General features: G+C 38.7%; 1 protein-coding gene across 7 annotated transcripts in view; it reads left to right on the top strand.

The window, feature by feature from the left end:
• MTA3 (metastasis associated 1 family member 3) overlaps positions 1-22,234 on the top strand; it is a 167,460-nt gene that overhangs the window by 108,743 nt on the left and 36,483 nt on the right. For all 7 annotated transcript variants that reach the window (XR_009694790.1, XM_061155520.1, XM_061155518.1 and 4 more), the window contains exons 9-11: positions 6,507-6,695; positions 19,456-19,530; positions 21,379-21,437. Coding sequence is in view for 6 of the 7 variants with exons in the window: in XM_061155520.1 (XP_061011503.1) it covers positions 6,507-6,695; positions 19,456-19,530; positions 21,379-21,437 (323 nt within the window). In the remaining variant the exon portion in view is untranslated. The remainder of the gene's footprint in view (positions 1-6,506; positions 6,696-19,455; positions 19,531-21,378; positions 21,438-22,234) is intronic.

Raw genomic sequence — 22,234 nt, 5'->3', positions numbered from 1 at the left:
AGTAAGTGGGAAGTGACATTAGGGCCACGGGGTTACCATCGCCTGCCACCCCTAGAGCTTTCTCTTGATGATAATGAAAGTGTGAGTTCACAGAAGAACATGTCTCTGGGTGTCTTATAGATTGATATGAGTGAATGACAACCAGGTCCTCACAAATCTGATTATGAATGAAGGCTTTTCCTTTGAGTGCTGTGCACTGAAGCAAAAACTAATTGGATGGCATACTACTTAAATATAAAAATGTTTGCCTTGATGGTGGTTTGAGGTTTAGTCATGAGAATTTCTATTTCTACTTGGAAAAAAACCATATGCTCATTAATTTTAAAATAGACTTGATAGTCTGAATGCTGTATATTGTGCTGGTGTTATACACATAAAATTTTTTGTAAAACTCTTAACAAATCAGTAGTTAGTACTGAATATATATGGGTGTCATTTTGTCATTGCCAAAATGTTACATGTTGAGTTCCTGGGAAACTGATTCTGCGATGAGATTTGAATGCTGGAAATGTATTGAGGAGCACTGTTGGGATATACACCTGTGGAAGAGAAGGGAGGGAGGCAGAATTGAACAGAGGGAGAAGGTGGGCTCTGATGCTGTGTGAATGACCTCAGCCTGTACACTCCTGCCTCATTGGATGCAGGCTGCCCCAGGAGATGGGGGAGATGAATCTTTCTTAAACTGAGATCATTCCAAAGAGGAGCAGCAGCTGTAGGCTGTTTGCTCTGCTCACAGCACTGCTAGCTTTGGGTGAATAAGCTCTTAATTCCCCAAAGGGAAAAACATAGGTTAAACTGCCCAGAATGTCATCGCTTTATAAACAACAAGCATTAATAGCTTGCACACCGCTCTACAGATTATCTAGGGTTCTGCTGAACTATACTGGGCTGATTCAGGTGTGAAACTGTAGGTTGGGTCCTGCTGTATATCTCTCTCTTCTTCTGTTGGCAAACATCAGTAGCACACGTCTAAATGCACAAACTCATGTCAAGGCTCTGTTATGTCACGCAGCATTAACATCCAGTTGGCCACACAAGTCACATAGCTAGACCCAACCTCAACAGAGTGGAAGAATACACTCTCTTGGAGGCCCACAGAGGGAGTGAATATTTGCTGAACAATAGTCCAGTTTACCATAATGTAATTCTGTTTGATGAACAAAAGATGAGAATTCCACTGCCAAGATTTCATTGTCAGTCTTTCTCCTAAAATACTTCTGTTTGTCATCTCCATCTGTTTTGAATGAGATGAAATGTGACAACACCTTCACCACTATTTGGCAGAGAGAAGAGCTTGTGCTGAGCTGTTATGATTTTTAAAATTTAGTTTTGAATGGATTCTGTATCTGTATCTGTGTGTATCTGTATCTCTATTTGGAAGATGGTGTCTTCACAAAGTATTTAGCTGGAGGGAGGATTTTCAGTTTTAAGTTCTTAATCTTATTTTCAATTGAGATATACATATAATAAAGTATATTAAGTACACTTAGATGCCCAGCTTATAAAGTTTTACATGTATGTACATGCATATAACCACCACTGAGATCTAGATGATGAACAAGGATCCCTTATGTTCCTTCCAAGTCAGTGATCTCCTCTTCTCAGGTAATCATTATTCTGACTTCTCTCATCATAAATTGTTATTTTTCCCAAAATTCACATAAATGGACTCAGCCAGTGTGTTCTCTTATATGTCTAGCTCTTCGAGTTTTTTTTTTTTTTTTTTTTATGTATTAATAGTTTATTTTGAAGATTAAGAGCAATGATGCATGTAAAGCACTCATAACATTTACTAGGCACATAATAAGTTCTTGGCAAATGTTGGTCGTTAATTTTCTTTCTTTTTTTTTTTTTTAGTTTTCTGAATGCTGAGTTTTATTTTTATTTTTTTTTTATTATTATTATTATTTTTTCCAGTGGGTTTTGTCATACATTGATATGAATCAGCCATGGATTTACATGTATTCCCAATCCCGATCCCACCTCCCATCTCCCTCTCCACCCGATTCCTCTGGGTCTTCCCAGTGCACCAGGCCGGAGCACTTGTCTCATGCATCCCACCTGGGCTGGTGATCTGTTTCACCATAGATAGTATACATGCTGTTCTTTTGAAATATCCCACCCTCACATTCTCCCACAAAGTTCAAAAGTCTGTTCTGTATTTCTGTGTCTCTTTTTCTGTTTTGCATATAGGGTTATCGTTATCACCTTTCTAAATTCCATTTATATGTGTTAGTATGCTGTAATGTTCTTTATCTTTCTGGCTTACTTCACTCTGTATAAGGGGCTCCAGCTTCATCCATCTCATTAGGACTGGTTCAAATGAATTCTTTTTAATGGCTGAGTAATATTCCATGGTGTATATGTACCACAGCTTCCTTATCCATTCATCTGCTGATGGGCATCTAGGTTGCTTCCATGTCCTGGCTATTACAGTGCTGCGATGAACATTGGGGTGCACGTGTCTCTTTCAGATCTGGTTTCCTCAGTGTGTATGCCCAGAAGTGGGATTGCTGGGTCATATGGCAGTTCTATTTCCAGTTTTTTAAGAAATCTCCACACTGTTTTCCATAGCGGCTGTACTAGTTTGCATTCCCACCAACAGTGTAAGAGGGTTCCCTTTTCTCCACACCCTCTCCAGCATTTATTGCTTGTAGACTTTTGGATAGCAGCCATCCTGACTGGCGTGTAATGGTACCTCATTGTGGTTTTGATTTGCATTTCTCTGATAATGAGTGATGTTGAGCATCTTTTCATGTGTTTGTTAGCCATCTGTATGTCTTCTTTGGAGAAGTGTCTGTTTAGTTCTTTGGCCCATTTTTTGAGTGGGTCATTTATTTTTCTGGAATTGAGCTGCAGGAGTTGCTTGTATATTTTTGAGATTAATCCTTTGTCTGTTTCTTCATTTGCTATTATTTTCTCCCAATCTGAGGGCTGTCTTTTCACCTTACTTATAGTTTCCTTTGTAGTGCAAAAGCTTTTAAGTTTCATTAGGTCCCATTTGTTTAGTTTTGCTTTTATTTCCAATATTCTGGGAGGTGGGTCATAGAGGATCTTGCTGAAACAAAGGACCTATACATAGAAAACTATAAAACACTGATGAAAGAAATCAAAGAGGACACAAACAGATGGAGAAACATACCGTGTTCATGGATTGGAAGAATTAATATTGTCAAAATGGCTATTCTACCCAAAGCAGTCTATAGATTCAATGCAATCCCTATCAAGCTACCAACGGTATTTTTCACAGAACTAGACCAAAGAATTTCACAATTTGTATGGAAATACAAGAAACCTCGAATAGCCAAAGTAATCTTGAGAAAGAAGAATGGAACTGGAGGAATCAACCTGCCTGACTTCAGACTCTACTACAAAGCCACAGTCATCAAGACAGTATGGTACTGGCACAAAGCCAGAAATATAGATCAATGGAACAGAATAGAAAGCCCAGAGATAAATCCACGAACCTATGGACATCTTATCTTTGACAAAGGAGGCAAGGATATACAATGGAAAAAAGACAACCTCTTTAACAAGTGGTGCTGGGAAAACTGGTCAACCACTTGTAAAAGAATGAAACTCGAGTTTTTATCTTAACTGATAGTTAAGATAGTTAACTGATAAAACAGTAGTTTTATCCTACTGATAAACAGTAGGTTGTTGGTTATATGTCATGCTCTTGTGTCTTTTCTTAGCTTATTTCTGTGAGTCTTCACTGGATATTGTCTCCTCTGTTCTAGAAAGTATATTTTGTGCTTTACTTGGCTTTTTAGGGTTGGATTAAACTATTCAAAAGTTCATTCTGAAGAAGGTTCTATGTGTGTCTGAAAGATGGCATTAATATGGACTCTGAACAAATAACATGATCCTCTGGTTTCCTTTGTGATCCTTTCTGGTCATTGATTTTTAACAGAATTATTCCTTAGGCCTTCCACAGTGCCTGTGTCTCATGGGATGTTTATTTTCTTCACATAGTGATCATTACTGCACTTTCCTCTGGGCTGTGGTGTAAATGTGGGCTTGGAGGTTTCATAGCTATGGTCACCCTTAGTCCAACCCATTCTTTCCAGTTGATTTGTGACACAAGGCAGGAGCTAGTCTTCAAAAGCAAAGCTTTGCTTCAGTGTTTAGAGATACAAACACACTGTAAAGAACAGAATCTTTAAAACAACCTGATCACTTGGGATTTGGGTTACTGTTATTTATAGAGGCTAGGATATTTTTCATACTTTGAAGCTTTATTAGATACTAGCCCATCATCATTTTAAAAAGTACCTATAAGAAAGGCATTTTCATTCATCTAACATGAACAAAAAGACTGAAAATCCATTCATGCTTCAAATGGTTGGTATAATATCAGCTGAGAGAAACTCATTTAATTCTGTGACTTCTGGTTTCAGAGCACCTGTGTATTATAAAAATTACTTGTACCTCCTGAGGAATCTCAACACAGTTAATTTGTATAACTATTGATTTTTGAATACCATTAACATTTTTTTTTGTTATGCACTGTAAAATTTGGAGTTTTGAAAATCATCGTTTATGGGAATATATTATTAACTGAAGGGATCCCTAAATGACATTTGTCTTTGCATTTTCATAGATCAGTTTTCTAGAAACAATAGTTTTTTATTTTCAAGGATGGTGTAAGAGTGAATTAACAGTGTATGTACAGTTAAATTGCTGAATCTGTCAACTGAGAGGTTATCTAGAAAGGTGCAGTTTAGCTGATTTTGAAGTTTGCAGAACTCAAGTGAAGAATCAAGATCAGTTCCAATATTTTTGTAACCCCTGCTGTAGAAGAGTAAGAAGAAAAGAAATTCACTTGCAAGTTGAAGTTATTATTCCGTGATTGTGACAGAACAAAAGACTACACATGGTCAGTGTATCTAGATAATAACTAGAAAATTGATAATGAAATCTCTACATGTTTTTGTTTTGTGGAATCCAGTGATTTGAGGGGAGGTGTTAACCCTTGTAAAAGCGGTTAATTACTGTTCCTAATCATGTCCTAAATTCTGCCTGTTCTGTCAACAAATTCATATTCCATACCCTATTCAAGATCTTAATGTTATCACAGTGTAAGTACATATTTTTTAGTCATATTGTAGCCAATTTTTTTTCTCTTTAATAGATATTAGCTGCTATTTGAGCTTACTTTATGCTTTTGTACCAGTAGGGAACTGTCCCCTACCAGTTATTTCAGGACCATAGCTAAATTTTTATTACATCAGCTCAGTTCAGTTGCTCAGTCATGTCCAACTCTTTTCAACCCCATAGACTTCAGCACACCAGGCTTCCCTGTCCATCACCAACTTCTGGAGCCTACTCAAACTCATGTCCATTGCATCAATGACGCCATCCAACCATCTCGTCCTCTGTCGTCCCCTTCTTCTGCCTTCAGTCTTTCCCGTCTTTAGAGTCTTTTCCAATGAGTCGGTTCTTCGCGTCAGGTGACTAAAGTAAAACATAGATGTGGCTCTCTCCCCATTTGTGAAATTTTTAGTTAATTATCAGAAGATACTTTGTGTAAAAGGTTTAACACGTGGCTTTCACATGTTAGAAAGCTTAAACTGAACTAGCTCCCACTTGGCAAGGGTTTGATTACCAACCACATCTGCGCCACACCTACATGCTTATCTCGACACAGAGCCGACCGTCCTGTTCTGCAGTTTTCCTCCTACACATACAAATATGTGTGCATATTGTGAACGAATCTTTTTAAAATAAGCTAGACCCAAGGTACTTTTGAAAAAAGCCAGTTATACTACCCAAATTTATATTTCCTCCCTTTCTAATTGCTTTTCAGATCACTCACCTTTGGAATATGCATGAAATCCACACTGGCCTAGGTAGCTGTTTCAAGCAAGCCTGGTCATCTGTTCTTGGTCTTACAGAATTTCAACCAAGTTATTGTTTTTACATGGATATATTGTTTTGTTTGTTTTGTTTTGTTTAACATGGATGTGTAATTTTGTCTTAACCATCATTCTCAGTTTCATGGTGTTTTTCCTCCAGCTCTCATTCCTAGTATATCATTCTCTTAATACAACCTGAAAATATTTTTTCTCACTCTCTTATACATCCTCTGTATTTTTCCCTTGTCAAAGAAGGCTGTGCCAGCCTTATACAATAGCTGAAGTGACTGGCACTTTGAACCAAAAGGATGGTAAAACTTAACTGGGTTCCCATTTTAATTCTTGGAGGTCCTAGATCTTCATGGTTAGAAGATCTAGCCATTTGTCACTCTAAGAAGTGAATACATTTTTTTTTTAAATACATATCTTAAAAGGTACAAATCATCATTTTCTTGAAAGCAATATGTGATGTCTTAAATAATCGAATAATCTGTTGTTTAAATTTTTCTTAATTATGTTACTTAAAAAATACTAAGTATATTGTTGTTAATTAAGTCCATCATGCATTTTAATATTTCTGTTCTTAAATAATCAAGAAAATTTGCCTTTCTGGCTAATCTCTTCTCTCCATTTTCTTTATTTTTTTAGTTTCATGCTATGGATACATTGTATAGGCACGGCTATGATTTGAGCAGTGCAATTAGTGTCTTAGTACCACTTGGGGGACCTGTTTTATGCAGAGATGAAATGGAAGAATGGTCCGCCTCTGAAGCTAGTTTATTTGAAGAGGCATTGGAAAAATATGGCAAAGACTTCAATGACATACGTCAAGACTTTGTAAGTAGAAAATTGTGAATTAAGTAAAATGTTGGAGTGGGAATATTTTATCTCTTAAAAATTTGGTAAACCTTAAACTATTCATTAGCAAGCCTGTGACTTAGTAATTTTTGTCTGCTCAGCATAGAATGCAGGTCAGTATTGTGGAGAGAGACATTGACATTTGTCCTGAGAAGTAATTGTAAGTAAGACCCAGGGTCGGGAAGCCCCAGATTCTTGTTATAAACCTTGGCAGTATGAATTCATCCTCTTCACCTCTCTCTGAATTCCAGGTTTAATTTACGCACAGCTTTTCTAACCATTTGCACTAGATACTTCTGATCTCTGCTTTTTAAGCTTGTTGTTCTCCTTTAGACCTTCAGTATTTTTCTGGTTATCTTACTAATCATTGAGCCTGAATTTGATACAGACCTCTAATACAGAAACAACCAGTACCAAGCAAAGCAGGAGGATTTGCTTTTCAGGTTTTCAATCTTTACTCTTCCTGATAATGTACATGATCTTACTTGTTTTTTAAATACTAGGTAATTGTGTCTACTATTGTATACTTGCTTTGTCTTATGGAATTGCCGTTTTTAATTAAGCTTACAGTCTCTTTGAAATGGGGAAATTTCTATTTGTGAAGTTCATAAATAGCCTTCTATAGCAGTCATTTTTTTTAAATTATGAAAAAAGACTCTTTATGATAGACTACGAAGTATATAATGTGAGCCAATATCCTGCCTTTTTATGTTGTTGCATCTTTTTAAAATTATTCTGAAGGAAAATTTTACTTATCAATATGAGTTGATATATTAAATCCCAAACATGATAATTAAAGCTGTTAGTGTCACTGGCATTTGTTTTGGCAAAACTTTACTCACACCCAGATTGTTATATGTCATGGTTTCAATTTATAGGGTGTGCAGCTGGGAATTTAAAATGCATTGGTGGCATTTAGCTTCAGATGGCCAGAGTAACACAGCACTGCAGAGTTACTAATGTAATATACAGTAACTACACCACTAAATAGAAACTGCAAAAACCAAACCCCCTAAAGAGCAAAGTCTGCAGATCTGATGAAGGAGTAGAAGATGAGAAGCACCAAAGTGAAGCTGTTTTTCCCTGCACTGAGTGTGGCATGCTCGTTTTATGTCCTGGTAATCATTCTGAACTCAGTTCAATTCAACAAATGTTTGTTGAGCACCTGCAGCACGTTAGGCATGCATCAGAAATGTAATGTGGACCTTACCTCAGAGAATGATTTGTAGTCATGATCAAGAGATCGAAAGATAAGCCCTCAAGTAAAATATAGTGTAATCATTTCTTTCAGCCATAAGGACAAGTATTGTGAAAGTGGTGGGAAGGGAGCTATTGGTTGTGCCAGTCAACTCAGGAGTCTCTTCAGGGAGTTAACTGGCATTTTATTTCTGGACCCCTGATGCGTAAAAGGGGAGAATAGATTAACAGGTATACACTGAGGTGTGAAACTTGTAGACAGTCCTCCTGGGCACTTAATACAGGACTAGGAAATAACGCTCAACAGCAGCTTAATGAAATACACTTGGACATAGAAGCTGGCATTCATAGGAGGTAAAATAATGGTGTGAAAATGAGTATAACAGCAGTAATGCTGTTAGATGGGTTTTTGTTGCCTTCATGACCTAATAAAATTCTTGTAAATTTGTCGCATTATATATTAGTTTTTTCTGAAGGTAGTTAGAATGCTTGTCAATGAGCCAGTCCTCATTAGGACTGTTGTATTTTGGAGATTGGAATTAGCCACCAGTGTCAAAAACCTTGGGTTTCCCGAATGACTCAAGTGGTAAAGAACCTGTTGCAATGCAGGAGATGTGGGTTCGATCCCTGGGTCAGGAAGATTCACCAGAGGAGGGCAGGGCAACACACTCCAGTATTCTTGCCGGGAAAATCCTATGGACAGGAGAGCCAGAGGGCAACGGTCCATGAGGTTGCAAAAAGTGTGATACAATTAAGCAACTGAGCATGTCAAAAACCTAAAAGAAGATAGACTATCAGGAGCCTAACTGTTCAAAGGGTTTTTGTTTAGTGTGGTTTTGAATAGTTTTTTGTAGTTTTGGATGTTTGTTTTTAATCATTGTAGCCTTTGCCTTATTTAATTTTTGGTTGAAATACAGCTGATTTACAATTTTACTTTCTGTTATTATGTATATATACACATTTAAAAATATTCCTCCCCTTTATGGTTTATCACAGAATATTTTGAATATAATTGCCTGTGCTATACAATAGAACCTTGTTTATCCATTCTGTATATAATAGTTTGCAGTTGTTAACCCCATCTTGAGTGTTGTTACCTTATTATCTCTCCCCTCCACCACCCTATACTTGAAATATATAAACTTAAAGGCCATACATCCTCATTGGTGAAAAGCAAGTATGTGAAAAGGTGTTCAACATCACTAATCATCAGGGCAGTACAAATCAAAATCACAACAAGATGTTGCCTCATATCTGTTAGCTATTATTTTTTTAAAATGAGAGATGACAGATGCTGGTGGGGATGTGGAGACGTGTTGGCATGAATTCTTCTTTAAATGTTTGGTGAAGTCATCTGGTTCTGGGCTTTTCTTTGTTGGAAGATTTTTGATTACTGATGCAGTCTTCTGTTCACATTTTCTATTTCTTCATGATTCAGTCTGGATTGTATATTTCTAGGAATTTATTCATTTTTTCCTAGATTATACAATTTGGTGGTGTGTAATTGTTCATAGCAGTCACTTAGGATCCTTTTATGTTTCTGTGATGTCATTTGTAATGTCTTTTACTTCTGATTCTGTTTATTTCAATCTTCTCTTTGTTTTTTCTTAGTCTGTGGGCTTCCCTTGTAGCTCAGTTGGTAAAGAATTTCCCTGCAGTGCAGGAGACCCGGGTTTGATCCCTGGGTTGGGAAGATCCCCTGGAGAAGGAAATGGCAACCCACTCCAGTATCCTTGCCTAGAAAATCTCATGGACAGAGGATATAGTCCACGGGGTCGCAAAGAGTCAGGCACGACTGAGCGACTAACACTTGCTAACACTTACTTCTGATTCTGTTTATTTCAGTCTTCTCTTAGTTTTCTTAGTCTTAGTTTTTTCTTAGTCTAGCCACTGGTTTGTAGATTTTGTTTATTTTTTACTTTTTTTTTCTTCCCTCCAAAAACCAGCTCTTCGTTTATAGATAATTTCTGTTATTTCTTTGTTTCTTCTGCATTTATTTCTGCTTTGATCTTCTTTTTCTGCTAATTGGAATAAATTTCTTTTCATTCTTTTTTTTTTATCTTTTCCTCCGCTGACTGGATAATTTCTAATGACCTGTCATTGAGTTCACAGATTTTTCTGCTTGATCAAGTCTGTTGTTGATGATCATCATTGTATTTTTCATTTAATTCATTGTATTCTTCAGCTTTAGAATTTGTTCCGCTTTTCTCAAATGATTTCTTTCTGTTGAACTTCTTGTTTTGTTTGTTCATTGGCTTCCTAATTTTATTGAATTTTCTATCTGTGTTTTTCTTACAGCTCACTCAACTTCTTTAAAACAGTTCTTCTAAATTCTTGGTCACAGAATCCTAGATCTATTTCTTTGGGGTTAGTTTCTTAGAAAATTACTGTTCCTTTGGGGGTGTCATGTTACTTTAAGTTTTCATGTTTCTCATAGCTTTATGTTAATGTCTGTGCATTTGATGGAGCACATACAACAGACTTTGCAGACTAGTTTTAGTGGGCAGTGGGTGCAAGGGCACCAGGTGAGTGGTGTGTATTAGTTCCAGCTCCTGGGCAGGCTCATTGGTGTAGTACACATTCAGCCCCACGAGCTGAAGTCAGAAGGTTGCAGGTGTCGGTGTCAGTAAAGATTGCAGCAGCCAAGGGTGAAGGTGTCTGCAGCAGCAGAGAGGGCTGTTGGGGACCTCCTGACCTCTCTTTCTCCCACAGTGCTTGTCATGGGCAGGGGGATCCCTCTTGGTGCTGAGTCTGGGTTTGGAGTGCCTCTGAGGTGGCCGTGGTGCCTGAGGTGGGGCATGCGTGGATCACTGAAGCTGGGGTGGAGTGTGTGTGCTCACAAAGCGTGTGTTCTGGCTCTGGGGATGTGAGCTCATGTGGAGGAGCCGGGGGTCTGGGCCATGCATGTCTCCTGGGAGGGGTGCAATAACGTCTCCTTCTCTAGGAGGCCAGCAGCAGCAGTGGCTCTTGGTTATTACTTTGGTGGCAGAAGCTGCCAGTTTTCTCTGCAGAGGAGGCTGCTGAGGTTCACTCCAGCAAACACGACAGAATCCCCTAGTGGGCAAGCTGCCCGTATTCCACACTGCTGAGGGGCTGCTGAGTCCTCAGTGACCAGGGCTGTCAGTCTTCTCTGCAGAGCAGGCTGCTGGTGACTGCAGTGGTGTCTGCTGGGTCTGCGGGGTGGCTTACGCTGATGTCCTCCACTCTTCATTGTTCTCAGCCATTTCCAGGTGTCCCAGCTGAAGTCCGTCTCCTCAGTGATCTTTTCTGTGCAGTAGTTCTCCACTTGTAGCTACATGGTGTTGTTGTAGGTTCTTATTTGACTCTATTATTCTCCCAGGGCAAGTTTCACTTACTGATAACTGTCTAATTATTGCACCAAGACCGGTGCATCCTCCTCTCTCTTGCCAGTATCTCTCTCTCCCTGTCCATTTTGTCTAGTTTGTTGTCATAAAGTTGTTCATAATTTTATTATACTTTTAAGTTCTGTGGGATGGATTTGTAAAGATGTCCCCTCTCACATTGCTGATACTGGTAATTTAGCTCTTCTTTTTTCATCTTTAGTGTGGCCAGGGAAGTTATCAATTTTATTGATCTTTACAAAGAACCAGTTTTTTATTTGATTGATTTTTCTGTTTTCTGTTCCTTTGATTTCTGCTTTTCTGTTTATTATTTCTTTCCTTCAGCTTGCTCTAGGCTTATGTTCTTTGTGTTTTCCTAGTTTTTTTTGTCAGGTTGGAGCTTAGATCATTACTTTGAAACTTTTCTTCTGATGTAATCATTTATTAGTAATATACTTTTGACTGACAGTGAATTCAGGTTTGACCGAGAATTGACTTCCGCTTTGTTTGAAAAACTTTACTGTCCCTTTTGAACAGATATTTCATTCTTTATAGAATTCATTAAAAATCTTTTTTCTCTTTAAGTATCCTGAGGATGTCTCTCTATCTGGCTTACATAGCCTCTGATGAGAAGTCCCTGTGTGTGTAACTGTTTCTTTTTCCTCGTGCTGCAGACTGTCTCTTCACTTTGGGTTCGGAGCAGGTTTTGCTGCTGCAGTGTGCCCTGGTAGGCTTTTCTGTATACTTACTGTCCTTGTAGTTCACTGAGTTTCCTAGAGCTGAGCTTTGCTGTCTCTGTGTTAGTTTGTTTATATTGATCTGTCTTCTACTACACTGATTCTTTTCTTGGCTATGTCCAGTATACCGATAAACTTGTTAAAGGAATTCTTCAATACGGTACCATATATTCCTAACATTCACATTTTATTTTTATGCTTGTTGTCTTTGTATAAATTCCCCATCTATTCATGTGTATTGTCCCCCCTTTCAACCAGATCCTTTAGTATATTAATAGAGTCTCTCATTGACTAGGTTTGGATTTCCTTACTATTTGGCTGCCTTCAGTGGACCACTGTACTGCAAGGCCTAGTATTTCATGTACCGTCTTTGAACCCCACAGGACCCCAAAAGCTTAACTGAATTTCCCCTTTCTTGCCAGATATGTCCCTCACCCAGCAGGAAAGGGTGAGGGACATATGGCCCATGCACCCCATGTGGCTAATGCACCTAGCACCCCACCCCCAGCCTTCAGCCTAACGTGTTTCATTTCCCTGCCAGCAGGCAGAATTATTGACACAAGCCAACCACATCCTCCTGTGGGAACCTTTTTCCAGAACCAGGCATATCTCACCCTCTTGTTACATGGCACCACATTCTGCAGCCCCTGCTGGACTCTCCATTCCCAGGTGCTCCCCTTCATCTTGTACAGTGTCCTCTTCCCCTGGGCTGTGAGTCTGAGTAACTGCTATCAGCCTCATTTGTGTCTGGTGTCATGTTTGTATGTCTGGCCACCTTCCAGTGTTTTGAAGGTTAGGTCCCTCCCTCACTGGAAGGGTGAATGGGGGTGAACTGAACATCCACAGACTTCAAAGTCTTACCTGTGCTCAATGTGGGGCCTGCGCTTCCCAGGTGGCGCTAGTGGTAAAGAACCCGCCTGCCAATGCAGGAGACCTAAGAGATGTGGGTTTGATCCCTGGATCAGGAGGATCCCCTGGAGAAAGAAATGGCAACCCACGACAGTACTCTTGCCTGGAGAATCCCAGGGACTGGGGAGTCTGGTGGGCTAGAGTCCATAGGGTCATAAAGAGTTGGACATGACTGAGGCAACTTAGTAATGTGGGGCCTGGAAAGCAGAGAGTTTTTTTATTTTTCAGTGTGCCTGTCCCATCCTTGGCAGGCCTTGCACGGTCGAGCCTCCCTCTGCCTTTTTGCCCTCCCCCTGTGGTAGAGTGGTGTTGGTGGTCCACGGTAAGGGCTGGGGTTTCTTCGTTGCCCTGTTCTTCCCCAGTCCCATGCCCGTGTTTCAGCAGTGGTGCTCCCACAACAGTCTGCCCTTCCTCCAGCTCCCCTGTGGCAACCAGTCTCTGCCTCGTGCAGCCTTTTGTTAGCAGGGATTCTTGGATGTGAGCAAATTTCCAGTCCCCCTCCACTGGCCGCGACGTGTTGCCTGGGACTAGGGGGTGGGACAGTTTCTAGTCCATCTCCAGTGGCAGATGCTTTGCTTTGTGTAAGTGAAGGATCTGGAAAGCAAGGGGCTGTCTTGGCCGGGGCAGCAGATCACCGTTGTGCACACCCACACCACCATGCCTGGGCGCCTGTCTTGCCCTGTCCCAGTTCTTCCTGCTGAGTATCTGATGGAGACAGGGAGTGTGTCAATTCCCTCTGTGCTCTTCATCTTAGAAAGTTTGATAAATTGTATGTTCAGTTTCATTTCTTCATTTTCCCTTATGGTTTCCTTTTTGATCCATGGGTTATTTAGAAGTAAGTTCCACATGCTTGTAGGGTTTTTTTCCCCCATATATATTTTTGATTATGAATTCCAGTTTAATTCTGTTGTTTTCAGAAAACATACTTTGTTAAGCACACACACAAACTTTACATTTTGAAGATACGATTAACTCTACCTTGGTATATGGTTTGTTGGTAGTATGTAGTATATGGTGTAGGATATATAATAAATGGTGACTACCATGTGCTCTTGAAAAGAACAGGTATTTTGCTGTTAGGTATAATATTCTATAAGTGTTACTTGGGTCAGGCTTATTAATAGTGTTGTTCAAGTCTTCTGGAGAGTTCTATTACTTGTTGAGAGTAGTATTAAAAGTCTGTAGATAGAGTTGTAGATTTTTCTAATTTTTAAAAAAAATTTATTTATTTTAATTGGAGGCTAATTACTTTACAGTATTGTAGTGGTTTTTGCCGTGCATTGACATGAATTGTATTTTTGCTTTAAATATGTTGACTCTCTGTTGTTATGCACATACACATTTAGGATTGTTATGTTCTTGTAATGAATTGACCTTTTACTGTTTACATTATGCTTCTTTATCCCTGGGATAATATTCCCAGTGGCAAAATCTGATTTTTCGCCTATTAACATAACCATTCCAGCTTTATTGTTGACATGATATATTTTGTTTCCATCCTTTTTACTTTTGTTTATGTCCAAAGTGGGCTTTTTGTACACATAATAAGTTGAATCTTTTTTTTTTTCCCCAACCAATCTAACAATCTCTGCCTTTTACTTCAAGTGTTTAGACCACTTGCCTTTAATATAATTGTTAATAATATAATTAACCATTTAAATCCATCATTTTAATGTGAGTTTTCCATTTGTCCCATTGTTCTTTTCCTTTTTTAATAATTTTCTGTGAGTCCCATTTTACCTCTACTAGTGGCTTACTAATTAAACTTTTGCTTAGTGGTTTACAATATGTCTGTAATGCGCCACAGCTTGCCTTCTAATAAACACCACTGCGATTACATAGATTTTAAGAGCCGTGAAGCAGTACACTTCCAGTTCTTCTTTCCTGTTCTTGTGCTGTAGTGGTCATACATTTTATTCCGTGTTCTAAGTTCCACAGTGAAGTATTCCTGTTTCTTGCTCTGGGCAGTCAGTGATTTTTTAAAAGAGATTAATCCCCCCAATATTTACTTACTTATTGTTACTTATTTTTTAAAAATTCACCATTTCTGCCCCTCCTCGTTTCTTTGTGTGATTCAAATTTCCACCACCACCAAGGGGGTCTCTCGGGCTTCCTGCTCTGGCTCAGTTCTTTCTCAGGAACACCTTATGGAGATCTGTGCCAAGTGTGTTTGAATTCCCCTTCCATAGATGCTAAATGGTTGTTCTAGCCCTCTATTGACCTCTAATAATTTGGTAAGTTTTTTGTTGTTCTTACCTTTATTTTTGTTCATCACTTGTTTCTATGCTGTGCCAAAGTAAAAATAGTGAATGAGTCCTATCTCTCTTCACAGTGGCTTGGAAATTTAACTTAGTTCAGTTGATTGTCTTGTAATCTTAGCGCTCTCATGGACTAAAGAGTTGGTATGGTTTTGAAAAAAAATTTTTGTTTTTCCCCTCATCTTTAGAGTGGGGAAGATATTCTCTTGTGTATTTCTACATCCTAAACAGGACCTGAAATATGCAGAAGAACCTGAAAAATCTAAAGTGCAAGATAGCAAAGTCCATCCCCCCTCATACAATGGAGTCCTTTGCCATAGAAACTCTTTTCATTGAAGGGTATTTCCTGGCTATTGTATCATTTAAACTTCAGTTGCAGATAACAGACTTATAAGAGCTATTTTAAACTGAATGGGGTTTAATTTTAGAAATTAGATACTTAAAATCATTGATAGGGTTGGAGAAGTAGGCTCAAGCTGGATCTCAGAATAATCCCACAGAAATGATCCCAAGTGAGCTCTTACCTCTGCCCACTATGGGGATTGAGAAGCTGCTGGGTTAACATCTGAGCCAGGGTCACACTGCTGTAGCCACGATCTTGAGATCAGGAAACCTCTGGCAGACTCATGGGATCTAGAACAATTCTGTGCCTCCTACTTTTACTGCTGCAAGATGGATCCCTCTTGATATGCACCATCCATACTGTGCCTGCTTAATTTACTTCTGAACTTGTCTTACACATATACATCTGACTGGCAGAAATGAATCACAGGGGAGTCTTAAAAATACTATGTTTGGATTTCTAGCCTTGGTAGCATAAGAAAGTGAACTAGCAGGAAGTTGGAAAGGATACCGAGCAAGTCATAGTTAGAGACAATAGAATCCATTTGAGTGAGCCAGTTTGAGGAGGAAGAAATTTATTAAAGGGTGTCAGAAAGCTAACAGACCTCCAGAAGGGCCAGGGATCCATGTTCCAATGCTTCACAGCCAGGACTTCTGAAGCCAACAGCACTGCCTGACCCCCCAACAGCGACCCTCCAGCAGGAATCCGCCCAGCCCCCCATCATGTTTGCTGCCTCTGCCCACCCACCTCTGCCCACCACTCTTCTGCCCCGACTCTGTCAGTAAGTGCCATGTATCTCGGCTCTGTTCTTAGAACACGCTACTTTTTACCAAGTTTTGTATTAGAGTACTTTTGACTATAAGTGAGGGAAACTCAACCTCACCTAGTTTAGAATAAAAGGTAGTATTTTGGTTATATTAGGATTCTTAGTTGCTAAGTACACATTTCACTACATCTAATTTAAGCCGAAAGGCATATAGAATATGAAGTTCTCAATAAAGTCTCTGGGAAGACTAGGGCCCCAGGTTTGGATGCTGCCCATGCCCTCTGCTATTTGAAAGAAAGGTCAGCACAGTTGCTGGCTACAGTCCATGGGGTCACAGAAGAGTCGAACACAACTTAGCAACCAAACAACACCAGTTACCCCTGAATCATTAGAAAATATGGTACTGTTTCCTTAAATGAGGAGGCTTAAATTTAATGTCACAGCATCCATCTCTGATGTTTATTCCTCTTCTGCTTTTAGCCACAGCCCTGTCTTTATAACTTGTAACTTCTGCATTAAATTATAAAGGTAAAAACACACCACCAACAACAGACCTTAAATAAAAATAGAAAGGGAAGTCAGTGCAGAAGGAAAATAATTACACTGAGCAAGGAATGAAATATAGATGTTACTCTAGTCTTCCATTCTCCCTTTGTGAAACACTTTCTTATGCCTTAGGTGTCATTCAAAATAGAACACCACCCCCTCCGCCTCCCCTGTCAGAGTTTTGTATCAGAGTACTTTTGATTATAAGTGAGGGAAACTCAGCCTCACCTAGTTTAGAAGAAAAGATAGATATTTTGGTTATATTAGTTTTCTTAGTTGCTAAGTACACAATTCACTACATCTGATTTAAGCCAAAAGGCATATAGGATATTAAGTTCTTATAAAATCTCTGGGAAGACTAGAGACCTAGGTTTGGATGCTGCCCATGCCCTCTGCTATTTGAAAAAAAGGTCAACACAATCTGAGATGATCAGAGTTCATCTTGTCTGGTGGGGTGACCCAAACCTTCACTCCTGCAGGTTCTGGGTCCTGGGTCAAAGGCAGTGTTCTATGGAAATAAGTCATTCTTAAGTCTGTGTATGGTATTGCTAGCTAATGCATTTCAGGCAAAAAGGGAAATCATAATCTAGAATAATTGTCCGTTCAGTAAGAAGAGATAATTGCTTTCTAGGACACTGAGAGGCTAGTCTAGCGGACACGTTCCCAGGAATGGCTCCGTGCTGGAGGCCTGTGTACTTTGTCCCTTGCAGGTTAGACACTTGGAGGAGTCAGATCAGAGTCGGTAAGAGAGATCCCTCTGGTGGCCCCCACGTGTGTGTCTATTTTGTTTGTGTCCTTTGAGCAGGCATTGGGGGGCTAGGGAAAGAGGCCGGCTGGCGGCCACAGAGGGGATCATCTTGGCCAGCAGATGAATGAGAAACCGCCTGTGCAGAGGACCTTTGTGAGCACAGGGGCTCAAATATCCTCACAGCCAGACCCCCTCCAGGTGTCTGTCCCACAGATCTCTCTTCTAAGCTTTATCGCAGCCAGTCCTCTAAGCTGTTCCTTTCAGGTCCCTGATCATTGTGTCAAAGAAATGACCATTGTCCACAGGTGAGTGTAGATTAGTACCTCTGGCCATCTCTCTTGCAATTCAAAGTACAACATCAGATGTCCACTCTAATGGTCTGCCCTCCACAAGGGTCTCCCCTCTTCACTGTGCTTCAGTCACTCCTGCTTGGGGCTGAAATGCTACAGAGTCTAATTCCAGTTGGTACCAGCATCATGCAGAACCATCTGTTGCATTTGGATTTTTTCCTCTTCAGTTGGCATATCGTAGGGAACTCCCATGAAACCAGAGTGAGGGTTGAGGGAGAGATGATACTTCATCAGGAGTAGACACAGACGTGACCTACACTTGTTGATGAGAGTGTGGTGGTGCTGAGCACAGCTGACTAGGACTTTATGACTTAGATAAAATCTGGCTCATGAGGAAGCTTGGGTTACATGGTCACTTGGTTTTCTTTTTTCAGACTACCAGGTAAACTGCATGCCAGGGGCTGTTTCCCGAAAGAATAATTAGGAGATAAGAAGTCTTGCTTTTCTTAAAATCCTGTGCCTAGGATTTTGCTGTAGTCAGCTCCTTAACACTGCCCCTCAGACCCTTTCAGCTCCATTACACTGCTTTATGTTAAATTGGAGAAAATTATATTTGCTTTGACTGCAGTTGAAATGCCAGCCGTGCTGATCTGCCCCTGTAAGGAGGCCACATTTCTTGAAGGTGCCACCCAACTAAACGTAAAGATAATTTCGCTTTTCTAAACTCCATTTATTTTTCTCTTCAGGCCAAACAGGTGAGTTAAATATGGAGGTGATAGGAATGTCATGAGTGAATGTAGGTCACAAACAGACCCGTAGCTGCACTGGGGTCTGGGAAGAACTAGTTAAAGCCAGTGGTACATTAGGGCAAGCTCAATGAGGGTCAGAGGGTGCTGACTCACCCATCAGTAAATCTGCCTCAACAGCTAACAATTGAATGTTATCATTCTGTTTGAAGTGCCCTGTTGGCTTCTTGAATGAATAGCAGATCTCCCTTTACTGAGGGACATACTAAATATTTTCTTCCATCTTGGGTCTCATAAGTAGACACTCAGTGGGCCATTTTTGAATAATTATGGAAAATAGCAGACAAGTTTCCTACTTTGCTGATCTGTACCACACTTGGCTGTGCTTTTTCGGAGACTTAGGTTTTCATTTTATTTACAACAAAATAGATTAAAGTAGAGCAGTTTTTGAAAAGATGAGAAGTACTACAGAAGCTACAGACCAATGACCCCTAGCTGTGGATGTCATCTTTGGAAGTTAAAGAACTCAGGCCAGACTCCAAAATATTATTTCTAAAAATTATACTTCAACTCCACCATAGCCCGAGAAGAACTGATTAAGTCATGAAATGCTATCAGTCATAAGGTTTATAATTTTAAACAAAATGAGGGCTGAGAAATGTGTTGTATCATCATCTTTAGCTGAATAGAACTTGTTTGGGGACCCTTTGCTCAGAATTAATTTCAGTTTTCTTCAACATTTCTACTAGAATGCGTCTCCCATGTAGGTTATTGCCTCATTATTTTTAAGAAGTGATTTTAAAGGAAAATAGTTCCTACAGTAGCTTGTTTTCATTATCATGTTACATATTTTTTCAGCTCCCTTGGAAATCATTGACTAGCATCATTGAATATTATTACATGTGGAAAACTACTGACAGATATGTGCAGCAGGTAATTTTTTCATGTTGCTACCAATATAGTTGCATTAAAATGAGCTATTTACACATTAATATTTCTTAGCAGTATACTTAGTTTTAAATTTTAGTTTTAAAACAAGTTTGCTTTATCTTTTCTAGACCACTATAAACTATGTAATTTCATATCTTTAGCATATCATTTTAAGATTTTAGTCTCAATATTTTCTTTACTTCAGATTCCATTATGATAAATATTTTGAAAAGATAGCAGGAAAGATCCACCAGAGAGGTATTATTTTCCTTGCATGTTCCTGGTGCTTCATCTCTTTGTTGGTATAGTTGACAGAAATGACTTCAGATGTGTAAAGTTCTGAAACCTCCTGGACATTTGTGTGATTATACCCCCCGGTGACCTTAAGTGTAGTAGTTAGTCTTTACTAGTTTAATGTCTTTACTATTTAAAGTTTACTGTACATAAATACAGAGCTTTTCCCCAAAAATTATCTCTAAAAGCAGAGATTAACTTATTTTTTAAATCTTCCCCAAGGGGTAATTCTCTCAATTACTTTTGGAGGGAAGGTGTATTTTCCTCAGGTGACCTAGTATATTATATTCTTCTAGATATGTGTCAGAACTGGTAGAGACAAAGGGGCAAATAGATTTAACAGGCATTTTTTCCCCCTAAGTATATGCTCACCCAATGGCAAGTGTTAGATGCTGTAAAAATACAATTTAAAGGATCACTAAAAAAATTACCCTAGTGAGTTGTTGAGATTGTGAATAGTGAATAGATACCCATGGCTTGTTGAAAAATGTCCAGTGTCATTATCATATATAATTCAGAAAGTGCTTCTTTCAAACTAGCATCCAAACCTAAGCAAGATGGTTCTTTAGCACATTTGTCTGCCATCTTCTCATCTGTTCTTGACTTTACAAATAAAGTTTGCTTGCATGCCCCCCACCCCCACCCCACCCCCAGGATCTACTTAGGTAGATGGGAAGACCATGTGCTCTGGAAATCTTTGTTATTCAAAGTGAAAAGAGTTTCTAGAGATGGTGGCAATGATGGCATCGAGGATGGTTGAAACGTGTTTGAATTAAATTTTTTCCAAAAATTTCAACTCCTTATTTAAAAGTTTTAAGTTGTCTCCTTAAATTTTTTCATTTCCTTCTCATTGAGAAAATGAAGGCTTCCCTTGTATTCTGATTTGTCGTAATTTTGAATATCCACCATACATTATTTTCTTTCTCTATTTGCATTTACTGTTGTGTTGATCAGTCTCTGGCTTTGATTATATAATATTTTCACCATGCCTTTCCCTGTATTTGGCTCCTAATTGGTTCCTAAAAATCTGACATGAGTTCAATCAAGCTTTAAAGTTGACTGTGTATCTCCCAAGATTTGAGGGTAATGCTTATTTAATTGGGCTTAATTACTGTCTCTTTCTTCTGCATAGACTTTGGAAACTAATCATCTCTGAGTAATTTTCTAAAAGCAAAGATCATTGTTTATTTTTTATCCCTCCCAGAAAGGCAAAAAAGAAATAAAATAGAAACTAAATGTGAAAAGTATAAATGATTACTTATAAGTTTGATTTATCTGCTCCTGGAGGGATGGGAAATGGAGTTGCTCATTGCTTTATTTTTAAAATTTGTGTCTAAAATGTTTTTAATACTTGTTCTGTACCTCAGAATCTAGTGATTTTTCTTACAAGTTTCTGCAGTTTGAGAACATGTGCATGAAAAAAAACCTCATCTTAAAAAGGCAGTTTTTGAATTATGTTTTAATGTTTTATTTTCTTGTGAATTTTTTAAGACAGATGAAGTGGTAATAATTGTTTTGACATTGTGTGTAAAATCTTTCATCTATCTTTTCAACTAGAAACGTCTAAAGGCAGCAGAAGCAGAGAGTAAACTGAAACAAGTGTATATCCCAACTTAGTAAGTAACGGGAATCTCATAAAATATTTGCCGTGGAATTAATTCGTCCAAAGCAAAGTATTTACATTTTTGTCATTTTCAGCCAGATGTGAATTTCTCTGTGTATCTTATTTTCTTCCACTACAAAGCACAATTTGCTTTCCATTATAATGCCACTGCAGTGATTTTATTTTGGAAAGAAAAACGGCTAGTGGGGGAAACCCCAGGTTGACTAACAAAAGGACCAGAGCAAAAATGCCATCAAAGCTTCAGAGAAAGTATTAGAAAACTAACCTATGAAAATATTATTTGAAGCAAATGTGTTTCAGAAAGCTAGCAACTTTTGAGACTTCTGTATTGTATAATGTATTTTATTTGGGTAATGTGCATTTCCCTTTTGAGGTATGTTTTTATTTTATGGAGGATTTTACTTTGTTTGGGGAAAGTGTTAGGGAACATAATTAGAACCAAACTTTGTAAATATTGGGTAAATAATGAATAGGTCTTGATTGTTTCAGATGCCTAGCATTCTGTCATTATCCTCTGGGTTCAGGAATTGTTGCATATTAAAGTGAATGGCAGTTTTCATTTGCTACATTTTAAATGAATTATCTGTTTTTTTGAGCTCATAAGTTGGACAGTTTATTTGTTCAAGCAGATTTAGTTTATTGAGCACCATGTATATACCGCTATCCTAGGTTCTTTGGGGATTAAAATGAAACTCACTACCAAATTCTATGTACTGATTCAAACTTTTTCAGTATAGTTATCGTATACCTAGCCTTTTCTTTACTGAATTTCAATACATTAATACATAT

This window comes from Dama dama, chromosome 11, assembly GCF_033118175.1.
Source record: "Dama dama isolate Ldn47 chromosome 11, ASM3311817v1, whole genome shotgun sequence".
In the NCBI taxonomy this organism is placed as follows: domain Eukaryota; kingdom Metazoa; phylum Chordata; class Mammalia; order Artiodactyla; family Cervidae; genus Dama; species Dama dama.
This window is presented reverse-complemented; position numbering and strand designations above follow the sequence as displayed.